Below are 15217 nucleotides of genomic sequence, written 5' to 3' on the forward strand. Positions count from 1 at the left end.
TCATCGGTCATTAAAGATCTTATTTGTGGCCCATCGAATACTCCTTTTATTTTTGCATCTGATAACCTTGAAAATTTTTTACTTAAGTATTTAAAACTATCATTTTCTTTATCCAATGCCTTAACGAATTGTTTCATCATACCGAGTTTAATATGAAGCGGAGGTAATAAAATTTTCTTAGGATCAATTAAATTTTCTCGTATCACATTTTTGGTTCCCGGTTTCAGATTTGTACGAGGATTCCATTGTTTTTGAACGTAATGCTTTGCTCGTGCCCTAATGTCCCACTCGCATAAAAAACAAGGATATTTCGTGTATCCTGACTGCTGACCTAACAGCATAGTTATAATTTTTAGATCTCTACAAAGCTGCCAACCATGTTCTTCATATTTAATTATATCAAGTACTGTTTCTAAGTTTTCATAAGTTTCTTTTAAATGAACAGAATGAGCGACTGTAACAGAAGCATACTGATTCGTGTTGTGTAATAGAACACCTTTTAAACTCCTTTTCGAGGAATCTATAAAAAGTCTCCATTCTCTAGGAACATATTCGGCTCCTAACTTCCTAATGAGATCAGGAATATTATGACAATAAACTAATGATTCTTCTTGATTGAAAAACGGAAGAAATTCCTCTTCACGTTTCCTGTACCAAGCAAAATGTGTATTAGGAGCTAACAAATTTTTTGCATTAATTCTAGATCCCAGAAGTTGAGCAGATTCTTTAGTAAGATTTAAATCTCTAACTAAATCATTTAATTCACCCTGTGTGAATTTCTGAGGCTGATTTAAAATTGGTTCAAAAACTTCATTAGATTCTTGACGCTGCATATTTTGTTCTGATGATGTTGAGCTAAGATCAGATATTGAACTTGAAAGAGGCACTGGAATATCTGGGCCGTGCGGAAGAGGACGTGTTACTGAGGTTACATTTGCGTAGACTATTTTGTTTTTATTTTTAGCATTGAAACCTTTTACATTGGTACAGCAAAAATAACAGTCATCAAAATGATTGACTTGCTCTCTCCATATCATCGGTCTATCAAAAGGTAGAGATGCTTTTTTGCCGTATGTCCACTGCCTTAATAGTTCAACACAAATAGTACACACAAAGTTCGGAGTCCACGATCTGAGTTGAATTTTAAAGCCAAAATAAGAATTATAAGTCTTTTCCACAAATTCAGTAATTTTCAATTTCTGTTTCAAAGTCATAAAATTTCCACAAATGTAACAAAATGTATCTGGACTATTACGACACTTTCTTGAAAACATTATATTTTTCCGACAGTTTTAAATCACAAAACAACAATTTAATATTTTAAACACCAATAATGAAATGTAAACAATTTTTTAAATAAACAAACTGACTTTAGCAAACCGTTTGTAAACAAAGTAACTATAAAGGCTTCTTTCCATGTAACACGTTTCGAATGGTCGCGTCGAGGTTCTAACTAATATATTTTCTCACAAGATGTCACTTAATTCGATAAAAAAAGCGCCATGACTTATTAATTTAATTCATTTTTACTGAGCAATCAAAAATTGCGAATATATTCGTTTTATCAAAAATCTGATGTGATACGATAAAATAAGGTCTGATTTCGGTATCAGCACTATAAAATTAGTGAAAAAAATTTATTATATCTCAGAAAAAAAAATCATGTCGGCCGGTGTTATTGGCGCCAGATGTACAGCTTGTCTAACAAACTCTGATACATCTTTCGATTAAATCTACTTTTCTTTCACTAATTTTATAATTTATTATTTTATTTTAGTATTCCAACTTAATAGTTAATCTATATTTCAATCTATAACGGTAGTAAATACTTTCGTAGACGTTGGGTCGTTTCCTTAGTTTCAGCTTATCGTATATAGCAGATTCTTTTCAAATTTTGAGCTTATAGGAGCGACAGCTCGGAAATTTAAAAATTCAATTGTTAACACCCACCCCCGCAACCCCCTGTCGGAAGGGATATCGTAAAATTCGTTCATAAATTATTTTTACATCACTTACACAAAATGCATACAAAATTATGAGTCTGTAGTTGCTAGAAGTCGAAAATTTTTAATTTTCATTGTTAACGTCCACCCCCGCAATCCATATTGGGAGTAGATTGTCATAAAATCCGCTCTTAGATCATTTCTACATAACATATAGGAGATTCCTACCAAATTTGAAGTCGATAGCAGCTATAGGTTAAAAATGGGAACTTTCCATTGTTAACGCCCCCGCAACCCCCCTTGTGGGTGGAATTTCGTAAAATCCGTTCTTAGCTGACCTCTACTCGGCGAAAGGAATAATCCTACCAAATTTCAAGTCGCTACGCCTTATGGTTCCAGAGATATTGTGATGAGTCAATATATAGGTGGAAATCTCATATATATATATATATATATATATATATATATATATATATATATATATATATATATATATATATATATATATATTAGGGTGTTTCAAAAAAAGACGAATTTTTTTTTTTCTTTTGGTGTCTAAAAATTGATAGTATACCTAAAAACAAAAATTTTGGCGCCCATGTGAGCTCTTAAGGTAGTACTACCGTTACCACAAGTGTCAAATCCCAAAGCCTAACCTTATTTGATTAACGTAGTAGATTTCCCTATACTAAATCACGTTGAAGAAAGAGAGACAGAGATAAATTTTGAATGTTTTTTATTAATAAATATTCTCATATGCTTGGAAACCATACTGATTGTTATAAAATATGTTCTAGATGTTATTTTCTCTCGTTGTCTTAATTTTTATTAGAATCTTAACGTCCAGTTTTGTGAAATAAAATAAAGTCTGATTTTCCATAAGGATCAATGGTAAAAGCAAAAATATGTAAATATTAATATCTTTTTTTCAAGACTCGCCAGGCTTCCAAAAATTTTACTGCTTAGTTATGATATTATAAAGTACCAATTTGCCAAATTTCATTAAATTCTGAACGTCAATTCTAAAACCGGTAGTACTACCTTAATATCAATAGTAAGATTTGCCTGTATCAATTTCTTTATTTTCCATTTAAATAACACGGGAAAAATTTTTTTTAATTTTTTAATTTTTATTACTTTGGAACGGTTCATCGTAACAACAATCTGAAAAATGATATTTGTAGGAAATTTTACGCTCTACAAAAAACGTATGAAGACCAAAGTTCCTCAGATTAACGGATTCAAAGATATCCGCGGTCAAAGATAACACTAATAAAAAATTTATAATATTTTCCAATAAAACTACAAAAAAAATATCATATACTATATTTTTATTATTTTTTATGTTAAATTACTTCAATTCCGTTAACCTGAGACTGTATACTTTTTTTTTTACTAATTAATTCAATAATTAACTCACGAAATGCACTAATATATAAATATAAACGTTAAAAATATCTTATAAATGATTTTTTGGTCTCTTTTATAACAAATTTATTTTTTTTTTTTTACTAAATATTAAGAAATTTAATTGAACAATTAATTCTTTATAACAAAAAACTATATTTACAACTTGTTACAACAATTTTTAAACTTGAAAATATTACAGTTTTATAAAATTACTTTTATTGCAATTAGGATATTGTTTTCTATGTTCTGTCACTACTTGCAACAAATATTGAAGCTGTTCTTCATCTTTCGTTAAGCATCGATTATACTGCTTTATCAATGCCACGCCGCGTTCTGCTACATCATTCACAACTTGAAGTTTCCCGAAATACTCCAAGTTTTCTAAGAAATTCGGATTCTGAGGCCACAAAGTAACATCCTCATCAATGAACTCATACGACAAATCAAACGATTCAAATATATTAATCGATCTCATAGACACAAATTGACTAAGATCTTTATTTAATAATGACTCTAAATTTTTTTTATCTATTATAAACCAATTTGTTGTAGTTTCATTGGCTTTACAGTTTTTAAGAGCATGAACTATTCTTTTTTTTGTTCCAACTGAAACATTTCTATCAAAGAGAGATAAAACAGACAGCTCGTTGGTTAAATACCACAAATGATCGGCTAATTTTTGTGAGCATGTCTGTGAAAGACTATTATTAAATCTTTCATATGAAATTAATTCTTTAATCAAAGTTAAATCATTATTAGGTGCTGTTATAGAACACGGCGCAGTGAACCAAGCTTTTAAATAAAATATTATGATAAATAAACAAAGTTCTCGTAATCCATCTATTTCCGATTTAGTAAGATGAAATTCATTTCTGAATAAAAAAATTTTTAAACTATATATTGCTTTAGCCATCCACCTTGCATGATGGACCGGTCCAGGATGCTTAAATCTAATATTTGTGGTAGTAGTACCCAAAAATATTAATGATAATTCCAGAAGTTCACGGTAATCGTCTCGACAATGATCCATCTACAAAAAAAGTTATAAGTCAAAATGAAATTGATTATATCGCAATTTCAAAGTTGAGAAGACTAATTATTATTAACTGATGTGAGGTAAAAGTTGTAAAATATTTTATAAACGCAATTTTAATCGTTAAAGATGATTGAAAGTATAACAGTCATGTGAAACTGATTTTCAATATTTTTAATCACGACGGCAAGTTAATTAATCAGAGTAAAATTGATAATTGAGGAGCTTATTTTCAAAAGGGTATCTTTTGATTTTTGATTAATCGAGACAAAAACTAGTTATCTTCAATTATAAATATTTGTATTGAACTTTTTTAATTTAGCTATAAAGTGCAATCGGTTATGAAGCTGCAATTCGATTTTCATTTATAAATGTTCATAATTCTCAAAGTAATTAGTATTTAAAAGTTCAGAAAACTGGTATTTTAAAATATGAAAAGATACCCTTTTGAAAATCAGCTCCTCAATTATACTGAACTTTATACATTTTTCTTTTCCACTTTAACGTCAGTTAATAATTCTTCAGCGCTGGATTAAAAAATTTTACTTCTATTTGATTATTAACGAATTTCAAAATCTCATCTTTGATTGGTGTTATTACTTCCAAAACTTTTTTGTCACAAATACCAGCCGTAAAGTTTGATTGGTCAATTTCATCCCACTTCTTTTTAAATCTCTGATAAATTGGAAAGTTTGGGCCAGACGAAGCAGGCCAGTATACTTCAAATGCACTTCGAAGAACAATTTCAAAAATATGGTGTCGGCATGGTAAGTACAACAGTTTTCTACTAAGAGCCTTTTCTACTAATACACACGCACCATTTGTGATTTCTGAAAAAATAAAATGAGAATTGCTAGTGAAGTATCGATTTTTTAGGGTAGTACGGAGAAATCTTTTCAATTTGAAAAAAAAAAAAATAACTCATAACTTAGAAATTAATGGTTAATACTAAAAATCTCATTTGATTTAGCATTTAAACATTACGGTAATTAACCATATTATATTTTTTTTATTAATAAATTATTTACCCGTATTTGACGCCGTAGTATCAGAACACAATGCTTTGATGTTGTCAGTATTAATATCCCATTGTTTTACTGTTTTAATAATAGCCGAAGCTTGGTTTTGTCCAGTCCCAGATTCTAGTTTAGGAACTCCTAACAGTTGAAATTTACCTGATGATGATAAAATAATCGGAAGCCGGTCAACTTGTTCTGTACCTGTAATATCTGATAACAGTTTTCCATCAAAATGTAGTACATAATTGTCAGTTTCCAGATTAGTCTTCAGATTTAACGCCGCTTCTTTTTCCCTTGCTCGGTGAATAGTCACATGACTAAAGTTTACGCTTGCACAATCAATGTTCAAGCTAGATAATAAAGCAGCAATAATGTAAGTCGCCATCCTACTAGTCACGTCAGCTCTATCCAAAGCCGCAGCAAGTTCTGGTGTCATTATATCAATTTTTGGAACTTGTTGTTTTGGCATTTCATCTTCATAATCAGAGATTATACGAGAAGTATTACTTTCCAAAGATTTCTGGGATAATTGAGATGGATGACTTGATATTTTATGATTAGCAACATCATCAGTCTCAACTGCACAATAATAGTTGACATTGTCGTTATCAAACTCTCCGACATTATTATTACTATCATTACCATTATTATTATAGTTTTTATCATTGCTATCAATGTTCTCTTCACTATTATTATCACTATTATTGTTATTATTATCATAATTGCTGATATCAACATCCATGTCTTCGACATCTTCTAAAATTGGTTGAGAATTATATGAAATAAAATCACGTCGACTGGAAGATTTTTGTCCCAAATAAAATAATCTTTTTTCTTTGTCCAGTATATTTAAAACATCCGCATGAGCTACATCAAATAGTTTATTTAATTCATCCTGAAAAACGGATTCCTTTTTTTTTTTTGAGACTTTGACTTTTTCATTTTACGGTTTTTTTGTAAATTCTTCCATCGATTGTGATTTGAGATTAGTTTCAAAAAATCAGATCTTTTCTCTCTTGTCGGGATTTGTGCCGAAAACCAAATTTCAAAAACTTTGTTGATAGTGATTGATATACTTTCTTTAACTGAAAAATTTTTCGTATCAAGATAAGAAAATAAAAGTGACATAACCTCTTTCAGAGAGGGTAATTTTTTTCCGACTAATTCACTTAACACATCACCAATCAAGTACACTGTTTTCACCATTATGGTCACAAAATTTATAACTAATAAATTTCAACTAAATAAATTAATAATATAACGGATTGAAAAAACAGTCAGTATCAATGTACAAAGACAATGACGAGAAGATATAGTAAAGCGTTGAGAGCAAAGCAACTAAATGAAGTTAGTACCGAACAACCAGGCTTACCAACACAGAGCTTATTAGCTACAACACTCAAATTAAATGAGTATAATACTCTGTACCGACAGAGCTAAATAAAGCTCTGTTGATATTTTTCAAATAAAAAACATTTGATCAAGTTTTATAGTAGATTTAATTGATTTAACGTATTTACAGAATTTTCATATTATTTTGAATAATATGCAATGATGAGTGTTTGGTGAGTTTGTGTAATAAGGAACTTTACATTTTCCTCTTACAAAAATTTATAAATTTTATAAAATATAAAATAAATTTGTTATAAGAAAGACCAAAAAATCATTTATGTGACATTTTTAACGTTTATATTTATATATTAGTGCATTTCGTGAGTTAAGTATTGAATTAATTAGTAAAAAAAAAAGTTTACAGTCTCAGGTTAACGGAATTAAAGTAATTTAACATAAAAAATGATAAAAATATAGCATGTGATATTTTTTTTTGTAATTTTATTGGAAAATATTTGAAATTTTTTATTAGTGTTATCTTTGACCGCGAATATCTTTGAAGCCGTTAATCTGAGGAACTTTTTGTAGAGCGTAAAATTTCCTACTAATATCATTTTTCAGATTGTTGTTACGATGAACAGTTCCAAAGTAATAAAAATTAAAAAATTTTAAAAAATTTTTCCCGTGTTATTTAAATGGAAAATAAAGAAATGGATACAGGCAAATCTTACTATTGATATTAAGAGCTCACATGGGCGCCAAAATTTTTGTTTTTAGGTATACTATCAATTTTTAGACACCAAAAGAAAAAAATTCGTCTTTTTTTTGAAACACCCTAATATATATACACATTATATATATATATATATATATATATATATATATATATATATATATATATATATATATATATATATATATAAATAATAAATAAAAATAATATAATAATAATAAATAAAAATATATATAAAGGGAAAATACTGAATGACATTTCTGAATCGAAATTTGTGGATCGATTACCGATTATTTTGACTGCTTTTGGTACTGAGCAGTTACTTGGAGTTCCAAAAATGAATAGTGGATCGGCAGAAAATCAAACAGCAACCATCTTGTCAACGTTAAATCAATGGGGTATTATTAGTTACATCAAGGCGATGTGTTTTGACACGACTGCGGTTAATACGGGTAACTAATCAATGATAAAATATTTAAAAGAAAATTTTATTTTCATCGTTCTAGTTGAATTGTTTTCATACATTAATTAAATTTTCGACACGTGCCCATTAGTTATAATTCTTTATTTATTTATAGATTTTAAATATGCGTTACAATTTTTATTAAATACAGAACTTAAAGTGTAATTATCTATTTTTACTATACGGGAATCCATCATGGTACATGTAAAGAAATTGAAAAGGCCTTAGGAAAAGAATTAATTTGGTTACCATGTCGCCATCATATTTATGAGATCATTTTAAGGAGTGCATTCGAAGTCTATTGGCCAGTATCATCCGGACCAAATGTTCCAATATTTGGCAGATTCAAAAAAATTTGGGACACATTCGATAAAACGAAGTATAAATCTGGTGTTGAAGATAGCATTGTTGCTAATATTATTACGAATGAAAAAAATAATCTATCTTCATTTATTAAGGACGTTCCCAAGTAGCAGTTGTGCTCAACTTTAAAAACAGTCTCCCCATATAAACCATACTATAAATGCAACAACAAAAAGTTGCGATCCACTGTACATTTTCAGTGGCGCGAACGTGCGCAGAAGTCCAAAAATATACCCATTGCGTCGTTTTTCCGATCTGGCAACATTGTATTCTCTTTCTGTATATTTTTATTTATATTTGAGCCGAGTGTAATAGAGTTTAAATATTTTAAGGTTACTTTTATTTTGAAGAGAAATTAATAAAAAACAATTTATTAATAATGACTTCACGCTTGAGGAATGGAAGATTTGTGAAAAAAAAAATTGGTGATAGAGTAGCTAAAGCTTTAACAGCTATGTCAGAGGTTAAAAACCCAAAAATTTTAGATACATTGCATGCAACAACTCAATTTAAAATTCCAGATGGGAATAGTATCATTGAATTAAAAAAATTAGTTAAAGACCTCAAATGCACCAGGTGCAAAAATCTTTTGGACATGGAAAAAATGTATGACTATAACAGAGAAGGACTTTACGTAAAATTTAAAATAAAATGTGATACTTGTGACAGATATAATGATATTCATACCGCAGAGTCCAGCAATGGTGCTTCTGATATCAATACGTCCATAATTCTAGGTAAGTAAATTTGGAATTCTGTATTTATATGTAAAAGTAACTAACTTGAATAAACATAATTAATAGCTATTATAATTTTTTTATACGAAATTTATGATGATATTTACTATTTTAATGTTTCAGGGGCTATCCATGCTGGTGTTGGAAATACTGGCTTAAATAAAATTCTTGCTTGTGCTAATTTACCTCGAATAACAGACAATATTTATAAAAATTACGAAGCTATAATTGGTCAAGCAATTGAATTAGAAACTAAGGAAAGTTGCAAACGAGCTGCTTCAGAGGAAAAAGAATTGGTGATAAAAAATGTGAAAAATTTGTGTGACACATTGTAAGCATCCACTCTAATTTATTCAAACCGTTCAATGGACTAACGCTGATCACCATAATAATTATAAATCATTTTCTCAACACAGATGTTTATTAAATCGTAATATAATTTATTATAAAATTGTAAATTTATATTTTCTGCGAATGAATTATTTGTAATTAAATATTAAGCGGAATTAGTTATTACTTTGATTTTATGAATATTATAGGATTAGTATATTATATTATATTAGAATATTATACATAAACTGGTGATTTATAATTATTATGCTATCAGAAAATGTATAATATGCAATACCATTTATCTTTACACAAAATAATGCAGATATTTTATTTTGTTGTAATTATTTACAGTATTTTGATCAATAAGTTGACAAGCACAAATATGCGTTGTATAATTGTATATTTTATAAAAAAATCTATTGGTATTAATTAATATTTTTATTAATTACATATTTCAGACCAGTGGAGATTGTCCAAGATATTTTTCCTCAGTTAGATATCCTTTCCCTTTCCTCAAAGGATGATCAAAATTTATTTAATAATGCACTGGGTGAAATAATAAATATTATTGTTTCATTTGATATGGGTTGGTCTAAACGCGGTAACGGGCGTAGCTACGATAGTTTAAATGGTTATAGCACTATAATTGGTTTTTTGTCTGGAAAAATTCTGGATTACGCAACAAGAAATAGAAAATGTAAGAAATGTGATTTGGGACATAAAAAGGATGATCATGACTGTAGATTGAATTTCCGCGGAAGTGCTAAGGCAATGGAAGCTGATGCAGGAGTTCAACTTGTTAATCATAGCAACATCTTGAAGGAAGCAGGACTACAAGTACGAGTTATTGTAGGAGATGAAGATAGCTCTATGATTGCAGCAGTACGAGCAGATAATCCTAGTCAAAAATATCATAAATTAGCCGACAAAAATTATTTAACCAAAAATTTTGGAAAGGAATTATACAAAATACGCGATAAATTTAGAGAGTTGAATAAAACAAATGTTATTTCCCACATTAAAAAGTGTTTCTCCTACGCTGTAGCACAAAATAAGGGTAATTCTGAAAGTCTAGCAAGAAATTTGATACAAATACCAGATCATATTTTTAGCAGACATGAAAATTGTGGAACGTGGTGTAACCCAAGTAAAAATCATACTCTGAAGCTATCTGATGAAACCTTGTATGAAGAATTAGTACATTTGTTTGATAAATACGCACAAAACTCTCATAAATTTTCGATTGCAGCTTCTAGTCAGGGAAATGAAAGTTTTAATAATGTTGTAGCAAATAAAGCACCCAAAAATAAATGTTTAAGCACCAGTGTTGCTTGTGACATTAGAGTAGCTGAAGCCGTCTGCGCTAAAAATGACGGTGAACAAAGTATTTTAAACATTAAGCAAAGACTGAAAATTCCAGCTGGATCTCATACAATTAAATATGTTCAACGAAGTGAAGTCAAACGACAAAAACGATTGACAATGAGTAAGTCTAAAACCAAAAAATTACGACGTATAGAATTAAAACAGAAACGAGAACTTTTACGTAAAAATACCGAAAGACATGAAGGTATAACTTATGAAAGTAATTGTGGGATGAATAAAATAAACAATTACGTGCATAAAGGCTGTGATGATAATAATAATAGTATTATTAATAATATTGCATTAGATGATGAAACAAAAATTGTTTATTTTGATTTAGAAACAACTGGATTCGCCGCAGATGCCCATATTCTACAAATTGCAGCGACCTGTGATAGTAAAATTTTTAATATTTACGTACATACGAAGACCCAAATTTTATCGTCAGCCACTGTAGTTACTAAACTTTATCATAAATATGGAAACTTATTTTATGGAGATAGACAAGTTATAACATTTAAAATTTCTGATGCTTTAGAATCTTTTAAACAATTTTTAAGTAAGTTATCAGATGGAAAACAGAAATGTTTATTAGTTGCACATAATGCTCGTTTTGACGTACCACGACTTCTACGAGCTATCATGAATATTAAAGTCGAGCTTTTAGATTTAATTGTCGGTTTTGCTGACACTTTATCATTATTCAGAAAGTCTTTGATTGATAGGAAAGGACCTGGTCAATTCAAGTTAGAGAGTTTGAGTAAAGATTTCTTACACCCTCATAATGATCAGGAATCTTTTCATGATGCTGCATATGACGTAGTGGTACTTCAAGACTTAATTCACAAACTAGAGCTACGAAGTGGTCTACTACAGGCATGCAAAAACATCAATGTTTATTTAGAAGAGTTATCCAGATTAAATAAAACTAAAGTAAACTTAAAAATGTTAGCCGAATTGAGAAATATTATTTCAATAAATATGTGTAAGAAATTGGCCTCAAATGACATTTCTTGTGATAATTTGAGAGAAATCTATAAAAAAAGCAGAAAAAATGCTATTGTGCAATTATTTAGCGAAAAAGTAGATAATAAAAAAGTGCGAATAACTAAAAATAAAAAAATCTTAACGGCTATCTTAGACTTTCTAGAAAATGAGACTTCGCCAATGATAAAGAAATTAAAATCACCAAAAAAAAATTTAAAAAAAACTTGTCTAAAAAATAATATATTTCTAAAATCTTTCATTTTATGTTAGTAAATGAAACAAGAGTTTTTATACAAATTATATTGTTAATTATATTTTTGAATCTATAATTATTAATAATGTTAACATATGGAGTATTAATGTTGAAAAATAATTCATAATAAATATTCCAGAGATTTACGAAATTACATTTTTTTTACAACATCCTACAGTTAACCTATTTGTGAGCAACTCGCATTTATTTACAACTGCTGCGCCTTTACGGTATTTCAAACTTCCCGCCCAACGCAGCGTTGCCAAGCCACCATCTCTCTTTGATCGAGTAATGAAAAAAAAGTGAAAAGTAACTCACTTTCAACATTTTTTATAACTAAATGAATACCGCTCCTTTTTGTTATTTTTTGAGAAATATGATTATTATATGTTCAATTAACAATTTTCAGTTTTTTATAAAAATTCTAAGAAAATTACTGTAGTTATTTAAAAAAAAAGTGCGCTACAATGAGGGTTAGGATAGGGATCACATGTTAAATATGTGATTTTATACTTTCGATTATTCAAAATTTAGCACCGCAAGAAGGGTTTTAAAAAATTTCTACGTATACAGGACACTTATAAGTATCTGGATTCAAAATTTGAACGATATTCCAAGAAAAGTGTTTTCCTTGGGAACGTCCTTAAGCGATACTTACAGGTATTATTTAAATACAATTTTAAGTGTAGAGGATAATTTTTGATTTTTTACGAATAATTGATTACTTTTGATAGTTATCGCAACCCCGAGATGACTATAAAGAAATATTGGAATTGTCATTAATTTTTCTGGGAGAAATGCCACGAGAGCAAGTTTTCTTCAAGCGTCCTGATGCAGTTCATCATGCAAGATGGATGGCAAATGCAATTTATTGCCTAAAAATGTTTATTTTTAGAGATGAATTTGACCTTTCTAAGAAAGAAATGGATGAAAGAATTGGATGGTCTTCGTCAATTTTGTATTTTCATAGTTATGGTGTATGTAAAAGCTTGGTTTTCATCAACTTCTGCGACTTCTGCTGCTAATCACGACTTAGAGTTTATGAAAAATTTAATTGAGTACAGTAAAATTAATTCTTTAATTTCCTTGGCTACATGTGAAAAAATGACTTCACATTTATGGTACTTAAGTGATGAACTTGTTATTTTATCACTTTTTGATGATACCGTTCCATTAAACATAAAGAAGAATATTGTAGAAGCTGTTAAGACTCGCGAAGGTACAGATTCTAGAGCAAGAAGATTTATTATTGATAGAAAAAATTTACATTTAATTCTGCAAAAAAATATAAGTGACTTTGTTTCTAAGAAGTCATTAAAACTTTTTGAGATCTTTGATCTGCCGTATGATTTTCTTGACAAAAATATATATATATATATATATATATATATATATATATATATATATATATATATATATATATATATATATATATATATATATATTAGGTGGTCCTTATGTTGGGTTTTTTGAAATTTTTTTCACGATAGTTCAAAATCGGTTCAAAATCTATAAAAAAATCATGCCAAGTTGTAGGTCTTAATTTTAATATTAACCCGCGCCCCCGACGGTCAAAGTTTTAAAGGAAAATAACATGGGAAAAGTTATATTTTTACTTTGGAATTTTTTACGTCATAAACTAACCAACAAATCACATCAAAAATATTTTTCTAATGCAAAATTTAACGGTCTACAAAAAGGTCTCTTATCATTTTTTGATAATTTTAACGGTTTTGAAGTTATTCGAGGTCTAAATTGAAACTATAATCTTTTTCATAGTTTTTTCTGGTCATTTAATAATTCAACAATCATAGACGGGTTATTATTCATATTAGATTACTTTTTACTTATGCATATAATTTTGAACTATAATTTACGTGAAAAGTATTAATCAATTAAAGAAGTGTATTATTAATATTTTAATGAATCGAAAATGTACAAACATTACCATTTTTATTTTTAATTACAGATACTTTCATGAAGTTTTTACATTAGTTTTTTTAAGTGCGTCAGGAAACATTTGACGATGATCTTTAACCAATTGTAACATGTATTGCATTTGTTTTTCATCCTTAGTATAACGATTACAAAAATCTTGCACTAGTTTAACTCCTCTTTCAGCACAGTCATTCACAACCGATAGTTTTTTAGCGAATGGTAATGCAGTTTTATAGTGTTCATTATGAGCCCATTCAGAAGGATGAATCTTTAAAAATTCTGTTTGTAACTCGAATCTATTGAAAAAATTGATCGATTCTGCAGTTACGAAAAAGTCAATATCATTATATAATAATTCAGTTATGCTCTTAGTTTGAATGCGTTTAACACTACATTTTTCACTAGTATAATCCAAGTCTTCTTCCGGAATATCATCAGTCACAATTGTTTCTTCTTCTTTACGCAGCTTAGCGACAATTTTTAATTTTGTTTCTTGTGAAACTTCCTCATCAAAAATAGCCATGATTGCTAATTCTGGTGATAAATACCACAAGTGATTCATAAATCTACTAATTGCCACAGTAGCAAGATTACTGTTGATTGCCTTAAAGTTGTTGAGTTCTTTTATAAACTGTAGATCATGGTACGGAGCTTTGACACTATTTGACGACGAAAACCAAGCTTTAACATAAACCATTGTCACAAAAACACATATTTGCCGTAGTTTATTATCTTCACCTTTTTTCAATGACAATTGCTCCCGAAGCATGTACATTTTCAATATATAAATAGCTTTTGCCATCCATCGTGCATGATGACAAGCTCCTGGCTTACGAAAACTAAATTTTTCGGGGATGACACCGATAAAAACTAAAGTAAGCTCTAATAACTCTTTGTAATCTTCACGAGGCAGTTGTGATGCAAGAGTTTCAGTCGCAAAAGTTCTAATAGATTCAATTTTTTCATTTGTCAAGATATTATCATTTTTCGGATCATCTAAACCTGTTTTGTAACTGAGTTTATTTAAATCTCCCCATTGCTTTTGGAATCGGATAAAAAGTGGAACATTAGGACCAACAGTATTTGGAAAAACAGCTTCGAAGACATATCTTAGACATATCTTAGGACTATTTCAAATATATGATGCCTACATGGAAGATACAACAAATCTCTTTCTAACAATTTTCCAGTAATGCAGCAGCACCATTACGAAGTCCTAAATTTGAAGGAGTAGTGTCACAGCATATTGCTTTTACAGATATGTCGAATCCCCAGTCACATAATGTCTTATGAACTACAGAAGCTTGT

The 15217-nt window shown here is 29.2% G+C and overlaps 2 protein-coding genes across 7 annotated transcripts in view; both read left to right on the forward strand.

Moving 5' to 3' along the window:
- Positions 1-15217, forward strand: part of LOC141533470 (dystrobrevin beta) — a 633463-nt gene that overhangs the window by 255952 nt on the left and 362294 nt on the right. The gene's annotated exons all lie outside the window — the stretch shown is intronic.
- On the forward strand, positions 8676-12290 carry LOC141533438 (uncharacterized). Its single transcript, XM_074252329.1, has 5 exons — positions 8676-8902; positions 8966-9033; positions 9157-9364; positions 9825-10248; positions 10324-12290. The coding sequence occupies exons 1-5, from the start codon at positions 8676-8678 to the stop codon at positions 11986-11988; spliced, it is 2592 nt and encodes an 863-aa protein (XP_074108430.1). The 3' UTR covers positions 11989-12290.

The sequence above is a fragment of the Cotesia typhae genome, unplaced genomic scaffold, assembly GCF_013202065.1.
Source record: "Cotesia typhae breed Kobodo isofemale line unplaced genomic scaffold, CoteBio_Ctyphae contig_9, whole genome shotgun sequence".
Classification (NCBI taxonomy): Eukaryota; Metazoa; Arthropoda; class Insecta; order Hymenoptera; family Braconidae; genus Cotesia; species Cotesia typhae.

Coding starts and splice junctions, on each gene's coding strand:
- LOC141533438 (XM_074252329.1), top strand. CDS start 8,676: ATGACTTCACGCTTGAGGAATGGAAGATTTGTGAAAAAAAAAATTGGT. Junction 8,903..8,965: donor CTTTTGGACATGGAAAAAAT/GTATGACTATAA, acceptor TACTTGTGACAG/ATATAATGATATTCATACCG. Junction 10,249..10,323: donor ATAGCTCTATGATTGCAGCA/GTACGAGCAGAT, acceptor AATTTTGGAAAG/GAATTATACAAAATACGCGA.